The sequence below is a fragment of the Limanda limanda genome, chromosome 13 (genome assembly GCF_963576545.1).
Source record: "Limanda limanda chromosome 13, fLimLim1.1, whole genome shotgun sequence".
Classification (NCBI taxonomy): domain Eukaryota; kingdom Metazoa; phylum Chordata; class Actinopteri; order Pleuronectiformes; family Pleuronectidae; genus Limanda; species Limanda limanda.
In genome coordinates, this window is record NC_083648.1 from 23,469,182 (window position 1) to 23,497,167 (window position 27,986).

General features: G+C 41.5%; 3 protein-coding genes across 8 annotated transcripts; all 3 read right to left on the bottom strand.

Annotated features, from left to right (window-relative positions):
• Positions 1-622: 622 nt before the first annotated feature.
• LOC133018422 (NACHT, LRR and PYD domains-containing protein 12-like) lies at positions 623-7,556 on the bottom strand. 3 transcript variants are annotated; one of them, XM_061084786.1, is made up of 7 exons: positions 6,093-7,556; positions 5,238-5,411; positions 4,624-4,797; positions 4,067-4,240; positions 3,536-3,709; positions 1,908-2,009; positions 623-1,723 (listed from the first exon to the last, which is right to left on the bottom strand). In XM_061084786.1, exons 1-6 carry the CDS (start codon positions 7,286-7,288, stop codon positions 1,946-1,948), a joined length of 1,956 nt encoding a protein of 651 aa, XP_060940769.1. In that variant the 5' UTR covers positions 7,289-7,556; the 3' UTR covers positions 623-1,723; positions 1,908-1,945. The 3 variants fall into 3 exon arrangements, with proteins under 3 accessions (XP_060940769.1, XP_060940770.1, XP_060940768.1); XM_061084787.1 differs by lacking the exon at positions 1,908-2,009; XM_061084785.1 differs by having other exon boundaries at positions 623-2,009.
• A 398-nt stretch (positions 7,557-7,954) lies between these two features.
• Positions 7,955-11,406, bottom strand: LOC133018423 (E3 ubiquitin ligase TRIM40-like). 4 transcript variants are annotated; one of them, XR_009682808.1, is made up of 4 exons: positions 11,251-11,406; positions 10,348-10,460; positions 10,058-10,272; positions 7,955-9,238 (listed from the first exon to the last, which is right to left on the bottom strand). XR_009682808.1 is itself a non-coding variant. In XM_061084789.1 (4 exons), the coding sequence occupies exons 2-4, from the start codon at positions 10,476-10,478 to the stop codon at positions 8,709-8,711; spliced, it is 879 nt and encodes a 292-aa protein (XP_060940772.1). In that variant the 5' UTR covers positions 10,479-10,496; positions 11,251-11,406; the 3' UTR covers positions 7,955-8,708. The 4 variants fall into 4 exon arrangements, 3 of the variants coding, with proteins under 3 accessions (XP_060940772.1, XP_060940773.1, XP_060940771.1); XM_061084789.1 differs by having other exon boundaries at positions 7,955-9,241; positions 10,348-10,496; XM_061084790.1 differs by having other exon boundaries at positions 10,348-10,512.
• A 3,366-nt stretch (positions 11,407-14,772) lies between these two features.
• klhl20 (kelch-like family member 20) lies at positions 14,773-27,985 on the bottom strand. The gene is made up of 14 exons (XM_061084791.1): positions 27,903-27,985; positions 25,896-25,959; positions 24,587-24,844; positions 24,353-24,461; positions 23,807-24,013; positions 22,577-22,735; positions 22,345-22,439; positions 22,124-22,239; positions 21,794-21,977; positions 21,528-21,671; positions 21,189-21,322; positions 20,403-20,611; positions 20,063-20,169; positions 14,773-18,611 (listed from the first exon to the last, which is right to left on the bottom strand). The coding sequence occupies exons 2-14, from the start codon at positions 25,916-25,918 to the stop codon at positions 18,527-18,529; spliced, it is 1,830 nt and encodes a 609-aa protein (XP_060940774.1). The 5' UTR covers positions 25,919-25,959; positions 27,903-27,985; the 3' UTR covers positions 14,773-18,526.
• Between the last annotated feature and the right edge of the window lies 1 nt (position 27,986).

Genomic DNA, 27,986 nt, shown 5'->3' on the forward strand with positions numbered 1-27,986 from the left:
TTTGTTATTGTTTGATTTAAATAATTTAATCGGACCGATACGATCTCTGTGGATGTGGTTGTGTGACTGATCCAGAGGGAATGCAGAGAAGTGTTGAGCACTGTCGCTCTGCTTCCTGGTCCCAACTCTGGGTTGTCATTTAATAGACTAGGTAATATTCCTAGATAAGAGAGCGGCCCCATCCCAGGATGAACGGCATCTCTCCTAACAAGACCAGGTTACATCCAAAAACTTATAAGGAGTTACGTATTATATGCAGGACAGATGCTAATTAAAGGTGAATACAATTTCAATGACATCATGAGTAATTATTGTTCCACAAGCAAAGTGATTTTGAGATTTTACTGAACTCACTGTTTGATTTGCAACATTTCGTCTGCTCATATATTGAATTTTCGATGGCACATTTAATTATGTTGTGTGTTACTCTCAGATGCAATGTTTTGGATTTCACAAACACTTCATATTGAGATTATGAAATGTGTAAAGAAATATGGTAGATCATTATTTTAATGGTTTTAATGAATCAGTGTTGATTCAGGCTAATGTTTGATATAATGGTTAAACTAATGTGATGGAAATTCATTTTGAGATTGGAAATAATGAAATTCCCAGACTGATGTTACCTTTGATGCTTTTTAATAGATAGCTCTGCAGAGGTTACACAATAAGCACTGGTGCTCAAAAAGGAACTGGCCGCAAGTTCACAAAAGCCAGAACTTATACAAAGAGGCGTTTCATAAAACAATATGAAAAAAGACAAGCCAGAACTAATACAAAGAGGCGCTTCATCAAACCGCATATGAAAAAAAGACATTAAATCATCATGTGTGTCGATCTGCTGTAGCAACCTCCCTGTTTGTCAAAGTCACAGCAGTGAGACACCTGGTCAGTTGAATTTTCCCTTACACTAACCTAACCTTAAACCTGGCCTAAGACAAATAGACAAAACTCTTATTTTAAACTCAAAGTTATTTAAATGTATTTCAATTTGTGTCCAACGAAATCAATTTGTGACGTGAAACCCGGAATTTTAAGTTCATAAACAAACATATACAAAGAATTGGGTTATACCCACATGGAGATTGTGGAGGTGAGGGGGCTAGGAGAGCACCCTCACCTGCATCGTCTTCACTGCCTCAAGGGGGAACTCAAGGACTCAGACACTGGAGAGAATCCCAGACACTTCTGGAAAGCAAGTCTGCTTAGTGTGTGATTAAGTTTATTTGTGGTGATAATAAAGTATGTTAAAAAGCAACACTTCCGTCTCTGGCTGTGTGTGGGAGGGACCCGTGGCAAGGGCAACTGCCACAGAGATATACTGAGGGGCAAATGTGGAAAATAATAAAGGCAAATTTAAATACACTATATGTGACTCTTTATAGAGTGTTTATCTATTCTGCTTGGTGTTGTGTCATTTCAATAAACATATTCTCCATGTGAATAAACACAATTGGGGAAAGATTTAGGGGCAAGAAGGTTCCTGGTTTGAATCCGTTTCAGATGGGGTCTTCCTGTGTGGAGATGGCACGTTCTCCCCGTGTTTTAAAAAGGTGCTCCGGCTTCATCTCATAAACACATGCAGATTAGGGGTTGTGTAAATTGGAGACCGCACACAAGCTGCTGCTGATTCAGCCTCTGTGGATCATCAGGACACAGCTCAGTCTCCGTCCACACACACTGTCCTCTTCACATTCACCTTCACAAAGATCACCAGCTCCATCTGTTGAGAGAAGAAGACATCATCGTTTACAGAGACTCACTTCTGAGAGGTGGATTTACTGCTGTTACAGGTGAAGCCATGTTTCACTGTGTGTTGATGAACATCTGCTTCTGACAAACTGTGAACAGATGAGACAGATGGACCTCAGCAGCGGTTCTGGTCTGTATAAAGAGCTCCTGGTTACCCTGGTGATGATGAGAGCCACAGATGTGCAGGCTTCAGTCACACTGATCTCAGAGCTGTGACAAAGATCCAACTGATCAGTGTGATGGTTGTTTTCTGGAAGCTGGTGAAAGGAGAACTCTCACCAGAAGGTGGAACAATATACAAACGCTTACAGAGTATCATGATCAATTGTCACCCATAAGTCTGAACATGCCTCCCACAGCATCCCAGTATATATCCCTCACCTTGCGATAGTTTACGTCTAGCCACTAGCAAAAAAAGTGGAGTCGGTGCTTCTCTGTCTGGGCATCTGAATTAGATATGAAAATACATGAGCGTAGATCCTACAATGCACTGCTAGTTGGCCCTTGATCTCTAACCTGACCTTGGGTACTACTTAGAGAAAAGGGAGTATATGTGGAATGAGTTGGGCTGTACTCTTCATGGTGAACAGATTTACTGTATGAGGATGGTCAACAATTCCTCAACAATCAGTTCTTCACTGATGAAGTGAGAGAACAAACTGTCTCAGATCAGATGCAGAAGACACCGTCTTCATCGTGTGAGGCTGTCAGCTGTGGTCCAGCTTCATTTCCTGCTCACATGAAAACAACAACAACTGTCGTCTTCACATCAACTCAAATGATCACAAGCATTTTCTGGCTCGTCTGATTGGCCGAGTGTTCCTTCTCTTTGTTTCTATCCAATCCTGACGTCTGTTATCATTCTTTTCTCACAGCTTCACTGAGGAAACACTGTGGAACTATGAAGCCACATAACATATCCAGGAGATCTTTCTGAGATCCAGCTCAACTTAACCTAACAAACACAGTCAGGCTAAGTGGTCACATGACGCTGGTTATCAACTCCTTAAGTCATTTCACGTTTTCCTCACCAACATCTGAGCATGTCCACATAAAAGAGGCGGAGTTAACTGTGTTTGACCAATCACAGATATGGACAGTTTGACTGACAGCAGAGCCTCGTATTTCACAACGAGGATCAAACTGTTCTATAATAAAAAACAGAGGAGAACAAACACATGATCCAGAATAAAAGAAACTCAGTCACATTTGCTAAATGCAGGAAGAACAGCTGGTAAAATATCTGTGATTGTGTCAATGTGTAAGTTACAGTGCCCCTTGGTGGCCTTTGGTAGAAAATAAATTCCATGACCACGATATAATAACGTGTTTGAATGAGATAAATAACTTGGTTCCACCTGACTCACAGACTCTGAGGACACACACTGACTCACTGTCTCTGAGAATACACACTAACTCTGAGGACACGCACTGTGGTGGAAACCTCTGACCTCACTACTCAATAAAGATACATGGCCCTTTTTTCAGGAAGCTGACTGAGTGCATTTGGTGTTTTGTTTACAGAATGAGTCTGGGTGATTTGATTTAAACTTCCCTTATCCTTCTCTTTAGGGAGAGTGTGCACCAAACATCAGTCTAGAATCACTGTGGTCAGGGGCGGAGCTTTCATATGGGTTGATCTCCAACTTAACCTGGAGCAGGTTAGCCATTCATCATAAGTTACCATGGTGATTAACCCCGTTAAGAAGTGGACAAATCCTGCTTGATAGAAGAGACCCTGGACCTGTACTGTGATACTGACTGTGTTTAGTGAAATACTGACCTCACAGTCTCCAGTCGACAGCCTGAACTCTGCTTTAGATCAAGCAGCTCCTTCACTGCTGAGTCCTGCAGGTTGTTGTTAGTCAGAACCAGTTCTCTCAGATGAGAGGGGTTTGACCTCAGAGCTGAAGCCAGAGAAGAACAGCTGATCTCTGACAGTCTGCAGCCCTTAAACCTGAATATAAAAACACAGAGTTCATGTGTCAAAATAACAAACAAATATTCATGTCAGCACAGACTCATAACATGGAAGATGAATATGAAATAAGTATGTTGGACTAAAACGAGTCCTGATTCAGTAAAAATATATAATTGGACTCAGTCTCTGTCCTGCAGATCAGTTAAGGAAATCCAGAACTAAACTCAGATGTGTTTTAACAGCTGAATATTTTAAATGTCACAAATAAATTAATTAATGGATTCATGTAATGTATGAAGAGGAATTATGTTCAATTAGAATTAAAGGAGATAAATTGTGTATAGATACTGTATTATAGATATGAGATCTATAAAAGTCAATCAGTGAACTGACCTCAGAGTCTCCAGTCGACAGGTTGGACTCTGTATAAAACAACACAGCTCCTTTACTCCTGGGTCCTGCAGGTTGTTGTCACTCAGATCGAGTTCTCTCAGATCAGAGGGGTTTGACCTCACAGCTGAAGCCAGAGAAGAACAGCTGATCTCTGACAGTCTGCAGCTCTCCAACCTGAATAAAAAATAAAATTTAATTGTAAATTGAACTGAGTTCATGTGTGAAAATAACAAATAAACATTCATGTCACAGAGACTCATAACATGGAAGATAAATATGAACTCGGAAATGTTGGACTAAAAACCAGTCCTGATTCAGTAAAAATATATTATTTGGACCCAGTCTCTGTCTTGCAGATCAGTTGAGGAAAAATCTAGAACTAAACTCATGTGTTTTTAACAAGTAGCTGAATATTTAAAATGTCACAAATAATTAATGAATGGATTCAAGTTATGTATGTAGAGGAATTATGTAAAAAAACTAATTAAAGGAGATAAATTGTGTATAAATGTTGTATTATAGATATGAGATCTACTAAAGTCAGTCAGTGAACTGACCTCAGTCTCTCCAGTTGACAGGTTGGACTCTGTAGAAAACCACACAGCTCCTTCACCCCTGGGTCCTGCAGGTCGTTGTCACTTAGACCCAGTTCTCTCAGATGAGAGGGGTTTGACCTCATAGCTGAAGCCAGAGAAGAACAGCTGATCTCTGTCAGTCTGCATCTCTCCAACCTGAATAAAGAATACAACTTAACTGTAAATTAAACTGAGTTCATGCATGAAAATAACAAACATCCATGTCACTCAGACTCATAACATGGAAGATAAATAGTCAATGAGCAGGTTTGTGTATTTAAACACTGTTTAAAGTAGAGATGGCTCCTGACAGTCACTTCCTGTTTGTTTCTGACTTATCAACTGTCCAATGTGTCTCAATAACAATGTGCCTCAAATTGAAAACCTGAATAGGACGAGTGCTCGGCCTCAGTTATTTACTGACACTTTCCTAGTGATCAGCAGCAGGTGAATGGAGTTGGGCTGATGAGGTGGACAGGACTGACAGGCTGGGTGAGTGACAGATGGCTGACGAACAGTGAGCAGAGCAGAACTGTAACACTTCAAATAAATAATGACCGAATAAGAGTCTGAAAAGTGAACAAGGATTTAAGGACCTCAGAGTTTCCAGTCGACAGTTTGGACTCTCCAGTCCAGAACACAGCAGCTCCACTCCTGAATCCTGCAGGCTGTTGTCCCTTAGATCCAGTTCTCTCAGATGTGAGGGGTCTGACTTCAGAGCTGAGGCCACAACTTCACAGTGAGTCTCTGAGAGTCCACAACCAATGAGTCTGTAATTAAAGAATCTGTTAGAATTAGGGGGACTCGCACTGCAGTGGTTGGTGGTGGCGTACAAACGCAGGGTGGTAATTCTAGTTTGACAAGAAACAAGAATAAACAATATTTCCTGCTTCTTCAATTTAAAGGAACAATCAGTGATTCTCATCCATAACACTTATTCTGTGATTGTCTCCTCACACTGTGCTGGCTGTTTGCTCATATATATATATAAATATATATATGAAGTATATACAATAATCTCCCTTGCACCGAACATGTTGTATGTCTGAACCCTCAAACTCCAGCACAGTGATCACATTGGATTTCACTCTCCAGATCTGATCTAGTTGTTCTGTTTGTACATGAGAACAATGAGAATGTATATGTATACATATTAATTACTTTATTACACACAAACACACGCACACACCAGTCACACACACACTGAATTTCAGTCTCCAATCAACCTAACTCCTGTCTACATGTCTTTGGGTTTGGGGAGGAAGCTGGAGAACCCAGAGAAAACCCTGCAGACACAAGGAGAACATCCTCCTCACAGAAAGGCTGCACTAACAGTGGACCACTGCAACACCATGCTGCCCAAAACAATGAGAATCACTTAACACTGAGTGTATTGGAAGAACGACTCATCTACACTGATTGATCATGTTATTGATCATGTCTGGACTCACAGAGCCTTCCTGCAGTTCCTCACAGCTGGGATCAGTCTCCGTCGACCCTGGTCTGATGTGTTGAACTTCTTCAGGTCCAACTCATCCAGAACCTCCTCTGACATCTGCAGCATGTAGGCCAGGGCTGAGCAGTGGATCTCAGAGAGTTTCTTCATTGATTTGTTCTCTGACGTCAGGAACTGTTGCATCTGCTGATGAACTGAGTGGTCGTTCATCTCAGTGAGACAGTGGAAGATGTTGATGCTTCTGTCAGGAGGAATGTCACCACTCTCCATCTCCATCAGGTTGTTGATGACTCTCTGGATGATCTCTGGATTGTTCTCTTTCTGACCCAGCAGGCCTCCTAAGACTCTCTGGTTGGACTCCAGACTGAGGCCGTGAAGGAAGCGAACAAACAGGTCCAGATGACCATTTGTACTGGTGAGGGATTTCCTCATGGTTCTCTTCAGGAGGTCATCCAGGGAGAAAGTGCTGTCTGTGTCCCCATATGTTCCCAAGAAGTTATTGAGTTCTTCTGTGTTCCTCTCGGTGTAACAGTGGAACATGTAGACTGCAGCCAGAAACTCCTGAACGCTCAGATGAACAAAGCAGTAGACTGATTTCTGAAAGATCACATACTCTCTTCTGAAGATCTCAGTACAAACTCCTGAATACACCGAGGCCTCTGTGACATTAAGACCACAGTACTCCAGGTCTTCTTGGTAAAACATGATGTTTCCTTCCTCCAGATGTTTAAGTGCCAGCCTCCCCAGCTTCAGGAGAACGTCCCTATCAGCCTCCATCAGCTGCGGTGGAGTCGTCTCATGTCTCTCACCGTACTTGTTGTTCTTCCTCTTTGTCTGAACCAGTAGGAAGTGGGAGTACAGGTCAGTTAGGGTTTTGGGCAGCTCTCCTCTCTGGTCTGTGGTCAACATGTCCTCCAGAACTGTAGCACTGATCCAGCAGAAGACTGGGATTTGACACATGATGTGGAGGGTCCTGGACGTCTTGATGTGTGAGATGATTCTGCTGCACAGCTCTTCATCACTGAATCTCCTCCTGAAGTACTCGTCCTTCTGGGCGTCAGTGAAGCCTCGTACTTCTGTGACCCTGTCAACACATGTAGCAGGGATCTGATTGGCTGCCGCAGGTCGGGAGGTTATCCAGATGAGAGCCGAGGGAAGCAGATTACCCAGGATGAGGTTTGTCAGCAGCATGTTGACCGATGACCTCTGTGTGACATCAGACACACACTTCCTGTGGCTGAAGTCCAGAGAAAGTCTGCTTTCATCCAGGCCGTCTAAGATGAACAAAGGTTTACAGACAGCGAGCGTCTCTGCCGTGCAGTGTTAATTTTGGCAGCTATTTTTGATTTAGTCTTAGTCTTAGTCTTTTGACGAAAATGCATATTAGTTTTAGTCTAGTTTTAGTCATTTTTATCCTTCTTAGTTTTAGTCTAGTTTTAGTCGACGAAAACAAATTACATTTTAGTCTAGTTTTAGTCGACGAAAACGAATTACATTTTAGTCTAGTTTTAGTCGACGAAAACAAATTACATTTTAGTCTAGTTTTAGTCACATTTAATAGCCACATTAAACTCCTTATCTTCCCTTCTCAGGTCCAGGGACCCCCTGTGTTGTGTCTACAACTGCATACTAGTCTAGCTTGCAGTACTTAGGTTGTCCATTAGATGTCCCTCCTATAGGTCTATAGCAGGGGTCGGCAACCTTTACTATCAAAAGAGCCATTTTGCCCCCTCTTCCCCCAAATAAAATTTGTCTGGAGCCGCAAAACATTATGATAACAAAGCTGATAAAATGTTATATAAAGTTATACTATACTAATATGTAGATTATTGCATTTATGAAATGATAGAACAACAATAAAGAAAACTGTTGACATTTTATTTATTTTTACCTGTTACAACAAAGGGAAACACCAAATGCTTATGAAGAGGAGAAGAAAATACACAGGCAAGTGTAGGCCTACTTTGAAATAAATTAAACGCAGAACTATGTAGGGTTATTTGAGTCATCCCCATATTTGTGGGAAATGTATGAAATAAGAAGTACCCTATTTTTAAATAAATAAAAACATATAGCTGCAGCCTATATATTTTAGTTGGCGAAATGTGAAAACAAAAAGTGAAAGCAGATCAGACCGGAGGAGGAAACTGAAGCTCGGTATAAACCAACTGCAGCTTCTGCTCTGATCGAGAGGCTGCGGCGCTGATCTCAGAGCAGCTGAGACCAGAGAAACTCTGTGTTTTCACTGTTTCCATAGTTAAGAAGCAGCCGGGGAGTCAGTGACTGGCCTGCTCCATGTGAACGAGCTCTGATCTCACTGTGTCTCTCTGAGCGAGTGCGCTGCGGCAGGGGGCGGAGCCTCGGGACCGGTGCGCTGTCTGGCAGCACACACACACACGCACACACACACAGACACACACACTCGCCGCTCCGGGTACTTCATGACGGCCTGATACGATTATGTTTTTAAAAATTGTTGTGACTTAGTCAACCGCCAACATTTTCGTTTCGTATCGTTAACGAAAATTAAAATAGATTTCGTCATAGTTTTTATTTTCAAAGAGCCATTTCGTTACGTCTTCGTCTCGTCTTAGTCATGGGAAAAGGGGCGTTAAATAATATTTTTCGTTATCGTTATCGTCAACGAAATTAACACTGCTGCCGTGAGCTTCTGTAACGCTGGATGGAAAACACGGAGCAGCGTGAGGAGACTGTGCTGCTGGTCCTTCACCAGGTTCAGCTCCCTGAACGAAAGCACAGTCAGCAGACCCACATCTTGGTTCTCTAAACCCTCTGCCCAGTCCAGAGTGAACTTCTGCACAGAGAAGGTTTTTCCAACGCCAGCAACGCAGTAAGTCAGGACGATTCTGATGCTGCTCTGCTGGTCAGTTAGGGCTTTAAAGATGTCGTGGCACTTGATGGGAGTGTCGTGGAGGCTCTTCATCTTGGAAGCCGTCTCAAGCTGCCTCACCTCATGTTGAGTATTAACCTCTTCACTCTGTCCCTCTGTGATGTAGAGCTCAGTGTAGATCCTGTTGAGGAGGGTTCTTCTTCCTTTTTCATCAGTTCCTTCAGTCACATGTTCACATCTCCTCCTCAGACTGAGCTTATGTTCATCTAAATACTCCTGCAGACCACGATCTGCTGAAAGACAAGAAACAATGTCAGAGACAGAGAATCTGAGAATCTGCTGATTGTTTTTATCAGATACAGAAAACCTTCAGCAATAAAAGCTTTCTAACTCTGTGGTTTTATAACGATGTTAAATGTTGATGCCGTATGAGGTACAAAATAAGACAACATGTGCTGATGGAAGAAGTCAGACATCAGCAGAGACATGTACCGTCCAGGCTTGCAAAGACAATTGTAACTTCCTCCTGGCACACCTGCTAGTGCCATCCGACCTCTGCAGCTCATCCAGAATGCAGCAGCTCAACTGGTCTTTAACCAACCTAATTTCACTCACACTACTCTGCTCCTCCGCTCCCTTCACTGGTTACCATTGGCTGCCCGCATGCGTTTTAAAACATTAGTACTTAGGTACAGTGCGGCGAACCGATCGGGTCAAACCTTACACCCCAGCCCGTTCACTCCAATCTGCATCTGCCAATCGGCTCATTGCTCCCTCACTGCGAGCTAAACACTCTTCAAAATCACAACTGTGTGCTGTCCTGGCTCCTAAATGTTGGAATGAGCTCCCCAATGACATCAGGAGAGCAGAAAGTCTATACATCTTCCGCCGCAAACTAAAAATACTCCTCTTCCGACTATACCTTGAATCAAAGTTTAAACTAACAATTTATTAGCATTTAAATGGCACTTACTTATAGCACTTTGTAGTTTTGCTCTGGGTTTGTACCCTCATGGTTGTTATTGTACTTATTGTAAGACACTTTGGATATAAGCATCAGCTAAATGAAATGTAATGTAATGTAATGTAATGTACAGTAGTGCTCTGACCGGCTGTCTGAGCTCCAGCTCCTGTTCTGGATCTTTTTCCACACTGGGGACAGGAGGAGTCTCCTGAAGAACCAGACTGGTCCCAGTATGAGGTGATGCACTGTCTGCAGAACCAGTGTCCACAGCTGGTGGAGACTGGATCTTTCAGGACATTCTGACATGAAGCACAGCAGGACGACTGCTCCTCCTCAGAAACATGGCTCCTCTTCCTCGCTCTGTGAAGACATTTCCTGGTAACTCAAATGTCACAGTCACAGGTTGTCATTACTTCTGTCTAGCAGGTCTCTTACTTTGGGTGTGAGGGTCCAGGTTCAGTACTGAAGTACAGAGGAAGTCCTTTTGACTGGTCACTCTTCAGAGACACACAGCTGAACACTGGAGACTCTGCTCTGTCCTCCTCTTCCTCCTCATGACCACTCATCTTCAGTCTGACTGTGAGCTGAAACACACACACACTGAAGGCAGGTACGTAAATTCAGTGTTTCTTCAAATATAACAGAGTCAATGCTCCTACACGGTTTCCCTGTTGTCACGGTAGTAGGCAACCTTTACTATCGAAAGAGCCATTTTGCCCCCTCTTCCCCAAAATTAAATCTGTCGCAAAACATATTCGATAACACAGGTTGTAAAGTTATATATATAGTTATACAATATATGTAAAAACTATAGTCTGTTGCATTTATCACATTATACAACGACAATAAAAAAACTGTTGACATTTTATTGCTATTTTTATTGCTATTACAAAACACCAAACTCGTATGAAGAGGAGAATAAAATACGAGTGCAGGCCTACTTTGAAATAAATGAATAAACACAGAACTATGCTTTTTTTGCTCATCTCCAGCTTGGTACTTTTCAGCAAATGCTGTGTGCTTGCTCTGGAAATGTCTTTAAACATGACATTTTTTGTTGTTTGCCAATTCCTCGACACACACCAAGCATACATGTAAACCTGCATCGTTGGCAGTGAAAGCAAATTAATCTGTCCACGCAGAATAAAACTCTATTTCCTCCGGGAGTTTTCTTTTTGGGGATTTATCCATGGTTAGATTACCAAGGCCGGGGTCAGAAACTCTAGATAAGCTAGTCGTCCTGAATCTTCTTCTCTCTAAAGTCCACGAATAAAAAACTGACTCAAAGTCTGTGACAGTAAAATAATATGAATAATACGATTGTTGCTGAATACTCACCAGCCTCAGACTTCACGTTTCCTCCCTTTGCTCCTTGTAGTTAGAATTAAGTCTGAAACTCTATCTAAACGGTCTATCTATGGTCTGAACCCTTTCACTTTCTGTTCCTGCAGTTACTGGAAATCACATGACTCCGTTTGTGCGTGCGTGTGCTTGGCCCATAGTTTGGCCCCAGCAGCCAGGAGCGGTCAAATGTATCCAAAACCGCCCAGAACGGGAAAAGCAACGGAGTACTCGAAGTTAGAGGAAGAACACATGTGGGCCTACGTCCGGTTTTCAAAATAAACTGTTGACATGGAGCCTAAAAAAAATGCATAATTGAAAAATAAATGTATTGGATTATATTCACAAGAAGTGTATATCGTCTAACCTGTGTAATTTTTACGAAATGCATTTTGACTGTATCCATTAAAAGATTTTACAAAATAAAAGTTACATATTTTTTGCATCAAGTAGCTAACTTCTGGATATTTTAAAGTACTATAAAAAGACTTTGCTCAATAATTCCAGAAGGAGACTGATATTCCTGTGTTCAGGACCTCTCGGACTATCCACACACTGAAGATCAAACATTTTACTGTATAGATTAAGAGATTTTACAAAATAAAGTCCGACATGTGTACAACCAAATCGGTTAATTTCTGGATCTTTCAAAGTACTATAAAAACAGAGTGAGACTGATATCCCTGTGTTCAGAACCTTACTTTGGACTTTACTTTTACTTTACTTTTTCCAGGCTCACCTTACCTGGAAAAATAGTGTTAAAGCATATAAGAAGGCCCTCCACAAAGCAAGAGTTGCTACTACTCCACACTAATAAAAGAAAAAACGAATAGAAGAGAATAAAAACAACCCCAGGTTTCTTCAGCTCTGTAGCTGACAGAGTCACACCTCCACCGAACACAGTATTCCTCGATCCCTAAATAAGAATATCTTTATGACCTTCTTTAATGATAAGATTATATCTATTATAAATCAAATCAACCACCCTCTGCCCCCAGTTGGCACTAATCTACCATAAGGAGTAGAAATCTCAGAAACTGCTTAGAATCGTATCTATTATTTAGACAGCTTCTCTCTGATCACCCTTGATCAGCTGACCAAAATAATCTCATGTTCTAAACCAACAACTTGTATCTTAGACCCCATTCCTACAAAATTACTTAAAGAAATTCTGCCCCTAATTGATAGTTTGTTACTCAGCAGAATCAATCTGTCATTATCATCAGGATATGTACCACAGTCCTTTAAAATAGCTGTAATCAAACCCCTTCTCAAAAAACCTACCCTAGACCCAGAGGTTTTAGTCAACTACAGACCGATGTCCATCTCCCCTTACTGTCTAAAATCCTTGAAAAGGTTGTAGCCAATCAGCTGTGTGAGTTTCTCCAGGAAAGTAACCTTTTTGCCATGTCAACTTCCTTGGAATTTGACGACATTTAAGAATGCGATGCATATTTAGCTGCCTTAATTAGAGGGGTGGAGCAAAACTCACTAATGGACCTTCCAGTCTGAAGACGGCTGAGGCCTCGATGCAATCTGATGGGAGCATCTTTCTCCTCTATGAGTGGGGGTGGAACGTGGCAGAGAAGCACCCCCTCCCTCGAAATTTCCATCCAATCAGGGAAGAGTATTCCCATCCTTCAATTGATTCTCGGTGCTATATGCAAGAGACAAGCACGAGAAAAGACTGAGAAGCTACCCTCATTATAAAAAACTCTCCAAACCACTCTTTTTCTCACCATCAACTTCCTGACTTCAGCAAAAGCCACTTTATCAAATGTCTTCTTCCTGGGTCTTATGAGTCTTCTTCTGTGATGGACTTGGTACATCTTCTCTGCTGCAACCCAGGATTTGGGTTTATCATCAGGAGGAATGGTACGTCCATAGTCCCAACCTGATACCAGGACACACAGACGTACACAGACCTTGTGAGGCTCAGAGCATGTTATGACTCGCTGTGGCAGATAGAGCCTACCAGAGCTTGTTATCTCCTGATCGTCTGTGTATATTTTTGCAATGTGAATTCTTCACTGTCTCTAACTGTCAGTATCATGTTTGGAACTGAGTGAATAATCTGCAGTGGGTTTATCAGAGATTTTTTTTTATTAAAACCACTGCCTACAAAACCACTAAACCACTGTCTTGAATGAGCGTGAATCAAAACAGTGAGATTCTGGACCATAACACTGTGCTGATGGATGTTACATTATTCCAAAGATCTCAGGAAAGCTGTTGATTAGGGCGACAGGGGCGCCTTTAACATTAAGTTTAATAATAAAATACTGAGTATAGTAGCTTTAAGTAATTGGGGTATTTTTCTGACAAAATTCTCAAAGTTATGCAATAATCATGAGTAGCCCTGATGACATATACCCACCACGTACCTGTCCTAAGTTTATAATAGCACAAAGGAAACTGATAAAAAATTGGACATATGCATGTTCCGCATCTGCTTCTGATAACAGGCTGTAGAAAAAACACCACCACAGCAAACCCAAGTTGATGACTTTCAGCAACTCAGGACCATGATTAACAGCTCAGGAGGATCAGAGAGAGATTAATATATGTACACAAGCCTGGGTGGGAGAATGTAAGCAGTCCAGAAGTAGGAGGCACTGAGGGAGTGAGACCTCCTTAAACCAAAACATTGGCTGAAATTTCTATTTCTTTTCCTTTAATTGTGTTTATGAGGTGCATCTGGACTGTGGCTGGTACAAGCACTAATTGTGATTGCTGCCACTTAACAGAGGATAGGGCTAAAAATGAACAGGATTCTGGTAAACTACATGGGGACAACAGGATGCTTGTACTTGAAACTGTGGGTCTGTGTATGTGTGTGCTTGTATGTGATAAAGTGATCTAATTAAACTTACCATCGCTCAGGGTCAACAAACCGGTCTTCCTCCCATTCCCATCCTTGCGGTGGCATGAAGCGTTCTTGTTTGAGTTTCACTTTTCCAGTTGCATCTGAGAATTTAAGGCGACCGACCAGTCCAGCTGTTCCAACATCTGAGCTAGGTTGTCATACTGCAGTCACTTTATAAAGATGCTCTGGTCATGTGGACCCTGACACCTCGGGGGGCCCCCCCGATTTACAAAATTCCCTAGATCTGCCACTGGTTTCTTCATCGATGGACTCCAGGACCATGATCAGGGACTTTAGTCTGAACTTCAAGAGGAAATTATTTTCTGATAACATTTTAGAAAGAAAAGTTGAATTAAAAATTTTGCATTAGATGCCTGTCATTTGACATTGCATGTAAAGGAAAGGGCTGTCAGCTTGAAAAATATGCTGAAACATGCTTCACATTGTCATTATCTTGCAAAGCCTGGGAAACTAAAGTAAAATGCCCCAACTACATTTCTTTCATGCAATTTAAAATAATCACAGAAAATGTCAATGCCATCTTTGTTATCAGCTACAACAAAACTAGACATTTATAGAAGCAACAGCATTTCCTTGTCCTTGATTGTTTATTCAGACATAACTCTCTAAGAAGAAGAAAGAACTACACAGTGTTTTGCAGGGAAAAAGTTTATTCTCGTCATCGTGAACATGGTCCAGAGCTGATGTCGTGATCACTGTAGAGAGATGACTGCTTGCTTCATGAGAACTATCACATTCATGTTTTTAGTCACGTGTTGGACTCTCTGCACAGAGGCTACTCAAAACAACAGATTTAAATATTATAGGCTACTGAATTTCCGTCTATCGCAGACACAATGCAGCATTAGTGGCTCACGTGAATAGAGGGAAAAATCACTCAATACAGTACAGTCGTGCTGCTTTGTTCTGCTGCAGCTGAATCAATCATTATAAACTGAAAAATGCATCACCACAGATGTTGTAAGGAAATTTAGACCAGAATTGAAGACAGTCAAGTTATGAAAATTTGTAGATAACTAGTATTCTCTGAAAGATCCAGTCACAAAGCTGAAAACAAGGTTTTCTTCTTCAGCACCATTTACTGCACACTAACCAGGGTGGGAACAAACCAATAACACGTGAAGCAATAACACTGAGTGTAATTTCATTGTGATTCTGTGGCAGTGATAAGGAGAGAAATATACTTGGGAGAGTTTTCAAGAATAAGCATCCCAGTTGGTCAGACTGCATAAAATTCTGTTCAATAAGGGATGATTATCCTCGATCTGATGGTTGCTGCACATTCATCACAATCAGATTCCACATTATGTCAAGTCGACGTTGACATGTGACTGCAACTCATCCCAAAGCATAAATAAGTTCAATGTGTAGGTTTGCATACAACAAATACATCAGCAGCAGAACAGTGATCTTATGATTAAACCCAACTAAATCTACATTTGCCACGTTGCTGAACATTAACACCAGAATTAACCAGTTAACCGCCACCTGCACGAATGCACTAGTTCCACAAACACACACTTTAAAGTGCAGAGCTATGATAACCACATGTAGGGTTGCATCTATGAAATAAATTCACATCAGCTACAGGCCTGAAATGTCAAATCCCTAAGTTATATTATCACTTTAGACTTTTCCCCCCCTCACGTCTGAAAAGTTGAACACCCTTATACTATGAAAAAAAGATAAAAACTATAATACATTTTCAATCACAGTGCAATAAATTATGAGATTAACCAAATCCAATCTACCATTTACCCAAACCGCGTTTCACATTGATCTGGCCTCAGTTATACAACTAGGGACCACTAGAAAAACTGCAAAGAATCGCTCAGTCATTCATATTAATGCTGTGTTTAAATTATCCTACAGCAGGTGGCGAAATGCACCGTGCTGCTTATGACGACATAAAAGTAAAATATGAGACTGAATGTAAAACAAAAGCGACGTGTCTCAAAGCCCCAGGGTTGTGTGAGCTAAAAGAAATAATATCGCTGATGCATAAACTGTTAAGAGTTATACTAATACTAGTCTATTAAAGAAACAGGGATGAATGTCATCTGCTAGATTGATCATTGGCTGATATAATTTTTTTCCTGTTTGTTGCAGGACACGAGTCAGATTTTGATGCATGTAGCATTAAACCAATCACGTGAACCGGATTTAATTTAACGGTCTGATTCCAACACTTCCCTTTTCTTTGTTACCAAGGCCACTATGGAACTTCATAAGAAAACTTAAATCCTCACATTTCGTATCTTACAAAACTACAGAATTATGAAACACTGTTCGACTATATAATTCTGCCTTATCCAATGTATTAATAAATGACTTGAGTCCAACTGTTTCTAGTAACTTTTCTAAGCTGAACCTCTGAGCATCAGAAGGTGATTCTGTCACCGTTTATCTTCAGCATCTTCAATGGCTGAAAAACTGCTTCACTTGTGACATAAATATTTACAGGTTCATAACATTTTTAACAAGATACTCAACTTTCTTTCTTGCATCGTGCGCTTCAGCAGCTCCCCCCCCTATTTTAAACTTAGACACCATCTTCATCTCAGTAGATCACTGACTCCAGATACAAACGTATCAACAGCTAAGTGATTTGATCACCAATAACTATTTTTCTATGGAAAGTTAGCCAGTATTTTAAAACAGTGTGTTTCTGTTATAATCCATTTTCAAATCCCCCAGATCTCATTTTAAATTCAAAGGATACATCTGGTTATTTTGTCTACACCAGCGGTTTCTGTGTCCCCACCAAGAAGAAGTGTGTGTGTGTAAAAAATTTTAAATTAATATTGTCCACACAAATTAAAATATTTGGAAATAGACTAAAGAATGATAAGTGTTGGTCTTCTCATGGGACTTGTCAATAACAAAGCTTTTTAATTTCACAGGTGTTTTGAGCTTCTAAAACCCCTATTTTTCACCTCGGAGGTTACCCTGACAACATAATATCAAACACACTGTGACATAGCTAGAGCCTCAGTTTGCTTCAAACTAAGTGATTGTCAGGTCGTCCAACATTGTCTCCCATCATTTTTCCAGTAGCACAATCCAGTGGAGAGCTTTTGCAATTATCCAAAACAGACCGACTGACAAGCATGTGTGTGTGTGAAATTGGGCAGGGTTTGAACTTTAAAGCAGAGAACCAAGTGTGAACACCATGTCACCTTCAATGAAAAATGTATAGGTGAAACTTATTTGCACTTTTACCTCACCTTGTTGAGACTGTAAAGCCACACAAAACACTGCATTATGCTGCCAGGTGGAGTTATGACAACAGTTGCCATTTTAAAAGTTATAAAGTGTATTGCCTTGGACAAAGTGAGACGACCTAGTTCGTTTGAAGTACACTGAGGGTTTTAGGATTCTCAGCGCTGGAGCCAACAATAAACCATGAGACATGACTGGATGATAGTGTCTAAGTTCTTGCCACTGAACCGGTTGACTAACAGGCCATATGTTACTTTAACTACACTCTGTCCTACTGAACTGACATTTTTTTAGTAAAAAAAACAAGGTAACAAACGGCCATAGTGGCCTCCAGTAAAGTGCAGCCCCATTCAGTAACAATAGGAGAAACTGTTTGAGTAATGTGACTTCATTATACAGATCCTTCTCCTGCAAATAATCTTCTGTGGTGGGGAAGACCGATTAAATCATTTTGATGACAGTTTAAATGCAGAGTGAAACTGCCTGACCGATTCTATTATTCAATGCTACAGATGAGGCCCAGCGACCTCACAGCCACAGTTGAGATGGACGCTTCAAAGCCCGAAGCCAAGTAGAGACAGAACAAGAGAGCAGTGTTGTTTGCAATGTTGTTTCCAGGAAATAATCCATCTCAAGTCGTCACGAGCCAAAATTTGGTGGAGGACATGTTGAGACAGGGGAGGTGATGGAGGCAGTCAGTCAAAAAAGCTCTCGCTCAGTGACATGATGCTTTTGAACTTCGAAAACCTCAGAAACGTAAAATATCCTCCCACCAGCAGCGAAGTCAATCAAGTTTTGTTCCATTCCATTCAAATGTCCCAGGTGAGAGAAGCCGGGAGGATGAAAACCTGGGGAGGTCACAGGAGAAGGAGCATCCTCTCCTAACAGGGAGCTTAACGGTACTCAGTGGATTTCCTCTCCTAGTGCACTCCGTGGTGACTGAAGACAACCAGAGTTTGGGGGGGTGGGCGCTGAACAAGAGTTCAAAAGTTTGTCCATCCTCCTTCCCCCATGTTTTCCTCTCATCCTCGCATGACTTAAAAAGCGTCTCTTTTGTCTTTTGGAGGCACGAGGGTTGGTGAAAAAGAGGCGTCTGTTGCAACATGATGAGAAGTGAGCTTGTGAGTGTGGGGGGGTGGAGGTGGTTTGGTAGTGGAGGTGGTGTTACCATATGTGGGATTCACAATGAGTCATTTTAATGACACCCACTCCTCCACCTAGCCGGCGATAGTTCATTCCGCCGTACAACCTGGAGAGAGACAAGCAGGAGTGAGGTGGTGAAAACTCATTGATCTTTACTAACTTGGCAGAATGAAGAGAAACCAATGTGCCGGTGACAGTTTTCCACTGCTCTGCAGAGAAAGGAACAATATTGGGTCTAATACGCTTATTTATTTACACTAAGGTTAAGTTGGGGTTATCTTATAGTTAAGGATACAAAAATGATTATTTCATAACAACCGGTATTCTTTCCGAATGGCGAGAGTACTTGTGTAACTACTGCAGTGTGTTGCATTATTGTTTGTTTTTAGCATCACTGATGCTAGGCTAGCAAGTGTTTTCAGTTTGTCTATAGCAAGTCGGTGAGAGTTTATCAGCTTTAAACATGTTTGGGTTGTTTAACCTGTAAGAGTTTCTGAATGCTACTCTAAAATCTCTTCTATAAAGCTAAAGCACTCTTCAGGATGGACACACGAGCAAACTCTCAATAACAGGCGTGCAGAAAGAACAAAACTTGGTAAAGGCCGATTTATACTCGGCTTTTTACGGACGCACACACGCACGCGAGCGATGCAACACGCCCCTCGCGTACTTGCGGGGGGCGTGTTGCGGCTTGCGTGCGTCAGCCAATTATTCTGACTATACGACAAAGCGACGCGAGCCTCACGCAGCCCGCAAGGCTTGTGATTGGTCTGCTTACTACATCCCGTCCGGAGTCTAGTTTCCGGTTTCAATCCCGGAAACTGCGGAAGATTTAGAAGAACGAATATGGACCAAGTAGAAGAGCACTTGGCAGAAAAGATCCGAAACCATGTCCACTAGTATAACCCGTCACTAACCGGCGGATTTGTCCGCCGGTTAGTGGCTCTGAGGAGCCGCTGTGGCGATGTCAATAAACGTGTGCCACACACGAAGAAGAGCCGACTTCAACAACAAACATTACTCCGCCTAGTGGTCTGGCGGTGAATTGCGTTGCAACACGCGCAACTCTGGGGGAACTATAAACCAAAACGAGTCCGTAGAAGCTGCGTGTGTGCGTAAAAAACGACTATAATTCGGCCTTAAGACCTAATTCAAATGACCAGAACAACAATGACCCAGGGAGAAGATCACACACACACACAGCAGGATTAAAGCTGTAAAAGATGATGAGGTCAAAGAGAGTGACCTACAAGGGTTAGTGAGTTATCTGTGAGAGAATAATTATGCAAGTATGAATGGGAGAGCATCAAACTACAGGCTTGCATTTCTTTTTTTTACAAACAATCTCATTGACGTCTACCTGCTTCTGATGTGACATGGGGAAAATGCAAAAAGACATTAACTGTAAGCATTTAAGCCTTTTATAATAAATCACATTTTAAAAATTGTGACATGACTAAACTAAATTTATATCTACATTTTGGGCAAACTGCCCAAATTGCTGCATTGAATACTTTAATTTTATATTGTGACATGTAAACATTTTGTGCCACATACCTCCATGTGTTGGCGTCAGGGTCGTAGACTTCTATAGTTTTGAGATATGTCGTCCCATCAAAACCTCCCACTGCCATTAGCTGACCGTTGACCACAGCCAAGCCCACCTGCAAGTACAATTAGACTTCAGTTTCAAAAACACAATGACGCATTTTTTGGACAAATCTAATCAGGACGTAAATCCACACAATGACTCATCAGATACCATGTCATTAAACCAGCTAACAGAATAACTGCACTTTAAACTACATTAGTTATTGATATATGTGAAACACCTAAAACTACAGACAACATGTTTCAACCACACAAAGTGTCAACACAAAAACACAGTCTCCCTTACCCCGCTCCGTCTAGAGGTCATGGCCACCACAGGAGACCACTGGTTGGTTCTGGGGTTGTATCGCTCTGCACTGCTCAGCTCCGTGGTGTCGTCCCTCCCTCCGACAGAGTAAATCATGTCCTGGTAGACCGCACAGCCAAGGTGCTTCCTCCTGGTTCCCATTGGGGACACGGTGTGCCAGCGGTTCTCCTGAGGGTTGTAACGCTCCACTAAGAGAAAAGAGACACACGGAATAATGAGATTTCAAAACAAGAGAATAAGTATTGAACAGAAATTAATAGAGATAACTGTGTCTGTGAACATACAGACAGCTGAGAGGGAATTTGGAAACATTGTACTTGGAAACAGTGTATATTAGCTGCCATCAGTGGTGAATGTATAATTATTAAAAGCTACCAAGTGGCAGTGACACACCAATATGTGCAGCAATGTGCCAACTAAGGCAACGAAGAAGAATACTTCAATTCTGGACAGCAAACCTAACCAGTATTCTATGTGGGATGTATGATCAAAAATAGCTTTGAATTTTTGGGGTTTGGAAGGAAATTACCTCGACAGGTTATGTTGAATCTCTAGGATACAAACCATGCATTTTGTTAAAAAGCACAAAAGATAAATGAAAGGAAAATATGCAGCTGATAAAGGCTGAATTAGTGGTGACATCCCAAAGCAGAAACCACTGTCATGTGCATCACCTCATTAACACCGGTCTTCTTATTTCTCGCCATTAGTACTGTTTGGTTGAGTGTTTGTAACAGTTTAACTTCTCATAAATAAGTGCAATACCTGTATTTAATGGTGACGTTCCATCCGACCCTCCCACGGCATAAAGAAATCCCCCCAGCACAGCCACAGCTACACCCAGTCGCCTGGTGCTCATGGAAGCCACACGAGTCCATTTGTTTTCCTTAGGATCATATCTGCGGGACAGATACAGATACATATGTATGTCAAGTGGGTACATGTCAAGACTGGTAAGTTGAAGCTGTAACAAATAAAAGAATGATGAAGCTTAACATGCAGAGAGGAGCCGAGAAGGACTTGGGACATTTTTTTTCTCGTATTTCAACACAGAAACTAATGAAATAATGAAATCCAAGCAAAAACACAATTTTGTGATGATACCTTTCCACAATGTTGAGACAGGAAACACCATCCTGTCCACCTACAGCGTACAGATAACCACCGAGGACAGCTACGCCCACACTGGTACGACAAGTACTTGTAGGTGCCACGTCACTGCTCCACTGGTTTGTTTTAGGATCATATCTGGATGACAGAGGTGGAACAAAAAAAGTATTTTAACTTTTATAAAAGTGAGTAATAAAGAAGACATAACAGATAAGTAAACAGAAATATCTTAGGTGAAAAATTGAGGGATCACGCCGCACCTCTCCACAGAGTTGAGATACGACGAGCCATCGTGACCCCCCACCGCATACAGCAAGTCATCCAGGACACTAACGCCGACTCCGCATCTCCGCTTACTCATGGATGCTACCATTCGCCACTCGTTGGTCTGAGGATCGTAACGCTCCACACTGGAAATGGCGTCTCCGCTGCACCAGCCACCAACTACAAGACACGCAGAAAGAGAGTGAACAAAAGGTACGTATTTTTACAGTCCTCCACAGCCGTAGAGGGCAGTCTAGATAATACCATCAACTGACTGAAAAAGATGAATATTTCTGTATTGAATTATTGTGCCTTGGGGTACTGACCTGCAAAAAGTACCTCTCCACAGCGGATGGGTTTCCTCGGCCGTGTTCTGGGTCCCTGCATTAGTGGTCTCTCCTGTGGCAGCAGCAGGTAATTTTTAGCTTCATCAACCAGGTCTCTGAAACAACAGAATCACAAGTATAAGATTAATATGATGCAAGTCATAAACCATTGTGGCATATTGTAAATATATTTCATTCCAGGGTCTACAGACAGAACCCACCTGCACTCCTCGTCACTCTTAATGAGGGGATCTGAACCCACGGTGCCCACCAGAAACTTGGGACTGAGCAGCGGCAGACGGACATGTTGCAGGACCTGTACAACACACGAAATCCATCTAAATCCCCCAAAGTGTCCTTAAACTAGGGCAGATTATGTTGTAATTTTCAACACTAATGGCCACACTGGCTGCAGTAGCTGGGATTGTTGTGTTAGAACTTCGAGAAACAAACCTGGGGCAGCTGCGGTCTGCGTTCCTGGATGCTGTATTTCACCCAGGCCATCACAGCATTGAAAACCTGCTCCTCGCTCCGCACGTTGAGCTCATCGCTGGAAATGATGTCAATCAGCTGGTTTGCTGGCAGCAGCATGAACTCTTCGCTTTCCATGACCTACCAAAGAGCAGAGTAAAACAGACAGCCAGCAGCTTGACCACAAGTAGAGGACAGTGTATTCCAATTCTCTACAAACGAATCAGTAAATCTAATTAAATATATATATATATATATGTGACCACAAAGTGCCATAATCATTACACTGCAAATCATTTATATCAGTAACACATCTAACTGATGATTAACAATAGACTTCCTCCCTAGTGAAATCAGGAATAACACAGTTGTTATAATATTAATAACATTAATTAGGATTGTGACCTATATAGTTTGGCCAGTGTACTGGTATTTTGCATGATGGCTCAATGGTAGGACAAAAGAGTCAAAATGTCTGCTGCGCATCATCAGCATTAACAATCATTATAAATCATTTAAGTACCACCAAAATTCATGTGTGCCACTGGTTTGCAGAAAATGCAATAATTTAAAGTGTCCACTAGATGTAGCTGTTTGACCTGGAGGAATTAGCTGAGCTAATAAGCAAACTGTGGTTTGAATCTAAAAAACAGACCTCAGATAGTTGTTGCGCTAAACATATTTTTCAACTTCAACTTTTAGTTTTTGGTTTCTGGATGTCTAGAGCTGACTATGTTAGTTCAAAAACATCAAGAGCAACATGAGGCAAAATGTATAAAAATACAAAGCAGTGCTATAATGGAAACATGTCTACCAACTGATGTTTAGAATTATGACTGACTAGACTTCCATGTTTTCCTACCGCATTGTAATGGCACTGAACAGAACAACAAATGTCTTAATTACAACGTGCACACATTCTGAGGCTGGTGATGTGACGATAAAACATAGCATGTACACATGCTATAAGAACCAGTTGTTCACAGGCACAGGATCCATGCTATTGCTCAATTTCCAATAGTAACTTCGTTTTTAAAGTATGCATGTGCACAAAAAACTCAGACTCGTATCTAGGAAAAGTGTTTCTCTCAGAGCATTCCCTTTTCTACACTGTCTTAATGTACCTAAATAATCTTTATAGCACAATGCAACATGCTGTTAAGAATTTTATGGGACTATTGACTTTTGGACATACATTTTCGATGTTCTTACCTCTTGAAAATTGTGCTGGGTGAACTTGTCTGCAATGCGGAGCAGCTCGCGGCAGGAGTGTGTGTCGGCGAAGGCCCTGATGCCCAAACAATTGGAAGGATCTAGCTGCCTCTTGAGGAACTCGCAGCAGGCCTCCTGGATCTCAGCCAGCTGGAGGAGGCAGGCAGCAGGGAGCAGTGTCTGCACATTCCCCTCCTCTACAGTGACCTAAAGAGCAAGGAGGGCAGGACATCACAGATCTGTTATATAGTTTATCATAAGGCTACAAGTAGCAGGGCGCCAGTGGACATGTCACCATCTCAGTCAGAGAACTCAGCATCACCTTCTTACTGCACCCCTCAAGGCTCCCGAAGGCCACCTTACAGACTTCCTATTATATCCTTGTATCCTTTCTTGTATCTGATTTAACATATTGGTATACTGTGCAACACTTATGCAATCCAGTCAATAGTGTCTTGTGGCAATTTGCGAGCATACATATTAATGCAAGCAAAACAGCACCCATCCGGGATGCCAAACCTTAATAGAACATGATGGTAGTGTTACCTGGGAGGTGTAGGCAAAGTCAATGAGCAGCTCCATTGCCCTCTCATCGATGTCACGGATAACCACCTCAGTCTGCCTGCTTTCTGCCAGCTCGCCAGTAAACATTGCCCTGTGAAGAACATTAAAGTAGACCATGAGATGTAATGTTACAGCCGGCTCTCAAATGTACGCCAACTGCTGTGCAATGCTCATTCATAGAGAAATTGATAAATGTCCAAATAAAACTCTGGGTACCTGAAGTAGGGGCTGCAGGCAGAGAGGATAACACGATGGGCATAAATCTTCTTGACCCCCACCACCAGCACCACGTCACAGAGCTCACGGTGTTTCCTCAGCAAGTTGATCACCTCCAGGGTCTGCCGCGGGTGTTTGTCTGAGACGTAGGGCATGCGTGCAGGCTGGGGGACCCCTTCAGGCAGTTTGTTGGGGTCCCCCAGAGTACAGCGGCTGGTGATGTCCATTCCAGTGGCGTCTTGGCGTGCGCTGGTGACCCTTGACATGAACCAGATTTGCAATCATTAAGTGAGTAAATACATACTTCAGTTCACATCTTGTTGAACCGATCAGGTGAGTTGGTTCCGTCAACATAATGGTGGAGGGTTTGGATACATTTTTGTAGGATGTCATGTGGATTACAAACTGCTCTAAATGCAGCAGAGAGAACTATGTGAGGAAAGATTTATTAATTGTGTGGGATGAGATATAAGAAGAAAGGAATTCAACATGTTTTTCTTTTGTTGTGACGATAGCCAAGCAAAAAACCACTGGGTTCTCCTACATATGGAAAAATTCAAACGGTCAAAGAATGAAGATTTCAGTTAGCTAAAAACTATATAATATAATAATAATTTGTTAATAATAATGAACAACTTTAAATGGTAGAACTAACAATCAGGGAATTTACCACAATATACTGTGAAACCAGTAATTGTTTCATCCCTAATCATGAGATAAGAGTTTCCCAACTAGTCCTAATGCCCATTATCTATTTTCCTTAATTAACTTACCCCTTCCCTGTAGTAGTACTACTGGTAATACATTCGGTGGAGTTCTATTTTTGGGTTCTGGAACTGGATTTGGTTTCGAGTCCACACTAGCTTATTTTTTACTACTCAAGTGTTGCTAAGACTATAAATAGAACATTATTTTCTGCTCAACATCATTCCTTCACCTAACTGGCCATCAAGCCATTAACCTGTCAGAGGACAGACACTGACCACAGGCTTAAATTAAAAGCAGAGCTGTGGTCAGACCCACCCAGTCCTCTGGGGGTAAGTGGAGGGGGGTTCTTTGTGGAAAAGACTAGTCTTCAATGGGAAACTATATAGGTTTGTCTTGCACACAAGCGTCAGTGGTACCAGCAGTCTGGGTGTCTAAGATTGAATACATTTTATTAGTGGATATTTGTGATCGTTGTTGTGAGAAGGAAATCCTGAGTTTTGATTAAAAGGACTTCCTGTTTAATGGTGCAGAAAGACTCAGAAACACAGATTTATCATTCTGCAAAAGACACACACATACTCCTCCAAACGCCCACACCTACCTGCGCATTGGCTTTGCGTCCATGCACTGAAGAACAATGTTTGGTCTCACACCTTGACGTTAATCTACAAAAGCCAACAAAACAAATTTAGACTTTCTTGGTAGTTAGAGTAGAAATTACATATGAAGTCAACAGCGTTTACCAGGAACCAGGCTCAAAGAAATACGCTTGATGATCTATTTGCCTCCAGTGAGTCATTATTATTTTTAGACACGCCTGTACAATCTATTGTGTTGAGACAGTCACCCTGCCTTTGTAAAGTTCATGATTAATGTTGTTTTTTTTTACACTAAGTCAAGCAGGTGTTCGATCAACTCTGCTGCTGCGGGTACTTTAGTTTGTTTGGGTAAAGTTTCTGTATTACTGTTTCCCATCTTGTATGTAAATGAGGGACAGTGTAAAATTAAACCTTTCAATACAATGCTATCTGAATACAATGACCACAGATCTGGTACTTCATGTTTTCTACACAGACACAAAAACACAATATCCACAGCAAGCAATGTAGCATTGATATATCTTGCATGTCATGGGGGGTATGATTTACTACACGTGCATAGATTCCTAAGCAATAGCTAAAAACAAGTCATATCTCCATAGACAACAATATATAAAGAACAGTTATAGATCTGCATGAATGATCTTTTAAAGGATAGGGTTAGGGTTACAAATTTGGTTTAAAGTCTTGAATTGCTCAGGAATATTATATATATCAGCTGAGTGCATCTTATAAATACAAACACACTGAAAAAAGTTTCATATAATAAATAGTAAGAATCATTTTTTTCTGGAATGGAGGGGCCGATGAGCCGTATGACTGATTGGGTTGCAATCATAATAAATCATGCCTGGAGGACCAGCGTTATACGTAAATCAGTCAAAAATGTACTCGCCCAAAATATATTACAATATGATAAGAGATAAATTAGGCTGTAATAAATAGTTTAGTTAGTACACCGTTAAATCTGAGTGTTTCACTCAATTTGAGTTGCATGCTATCTAATACTGTGTCAAACATTTCAGACGACTGCATTTCCCTATACTTTAAATTAACTTGTTGTATTTAAGTTTTCAGAGGATAAATGGGTGGTTGAGCTGTATTGTAATGGTGCCAGTGAGTTACTGAGAGCCTATTTTACATGATTCTTGCTGTTCTGGGTTTGTTCCCTCATAGATGAATGTACTTCTGGTAAGTTGCTTTGGATAAAAGCGTCGGCCAAATTAATGTAATGTATTTTTACTGTTCTGTTGTGATTCAAATAGGAATCTTCTTATAACCATTGCTTCATCATTGAAGTAATTTTACACTGACAGTATAAAAATGATCACAGATTAGGATTCGCGACTGTTGAACAAGATCAGATGATCACTTAATGCTAACATCCGCTTTGTGTGTCAATATTTATCATGGTAGATGCTTGTGTTTTATTTGTTTCTATCCAGATAAATGATTCCCATGAATATCAAATGTCTTAAGATAAACTGAGCGATTGTTGTTAGCAATTAAGCAGATAGACAGATCCCGGGTGCGCACTCTGCCTATCAGTTAGCTTCCTACAGTTTCCAATGGCTTGCTACTAAAGAGGAGTCGCTGAGATGTCTTGCTCCTTGCAGCAGAAGCCAACTGGTTAAAGAGACTGAGTAAAATGCGCAGACTTAGCAAATATAGTGAGCTAGCTAAACTAGCCGAGGATGTCGGGAATGCTATGTGCTGTAGCTAGCCCCGAGGCAGTGGATCCACAGGCGAGTCTATGTCAAAACACAACAACAGCCTGACATTTACTCCACACAACCACGTAGCACAACATAACAATAGCTTAAGGGGGTGATTTCTTAGCAGATAAGTCCAGGGTGGTCCCGGGGGAGTCTCAGCATCAGGTCAAATATATAAACTGTAATGCTAACGTGAAGTAAGTTCATGTTAAGGCTTCAGAAACGCCCGCTGCTAACACAGTTAGCAGTGGGAGCTAGCTGACAGGGAGAAGATAGGGTAAATATTGTGTTTACCTTATATTTCCATCCTCACGACACGTTAAAGCCGCCCAGGTCGCTAATGTTTACAGTTGAAATGTCGGCTCAACACTGGGGGCT

Bases quoted from the DNA above. Each gene is read 5' to 3' on its own strand.
- LOC133018422 (XM_061084786.1), bottom strand. From the start codon at position 7,288: ATGCTGCTGACAAACCTCATCCTGGGTAATCTGCTTCCCTCGGCTCTC. The intron at 4,798-5,237 runs GTCCTTAAATCC...TTCTTTATTCAG, and splicing joins TGTCGACTGGAAACTCTGAG to GTTGGAGAGATGCAGACTGA. The intron at 2,010-3,535 runs GTCAGTATTTCA...TCCTTTCACCAG, and splicing joins TGTCGACTGGAGACTGTGAG to CTTCCAGAAAACAACCATCA.
- LOC133018423 (XM_061084789.1), bottom strand. From the start codon at position 10,478: ATGAGTGGTCATGAGGAGGAAGAGGAGGACAGAGCAGAGTCTCCAGTG. The intron at 10,273-10,347 runs GTAAGAGACCTG...ATGTCTTCACAG, and splicing joins CCTGGACCCTCACACCCAAA to AGCGAGGAAGAGGAGCCATG. The intron at 9,242-10,057 runs GTCAGAGCACTA...CTTGTCTTTCAG, and splicing joins AGCTGGAGCTCAGACAGCCG to CAGATCGTGGTCTGCAGGAG.
- klhl20 (XM_061084791.1), bottom strand. From the start codon at position 25,918: ATGGACGCAAAGCCAATGCGCAG. The intron at 24,014-24,352 runs GTAACACTACCA...CTTGCTCTTTAG, and splicing joins ACTTTGCCTACACCTCCCAG to GTCACTGTAGAGGAGGGGAA. The intron at 21,978-22,123 runs GTCAGTACCCCA...CGTGTCTTGTAG, and splicing joins TGGAGAGGTACTTTTTGCAG to TTGGTGGCTGGTGCAGCGGA.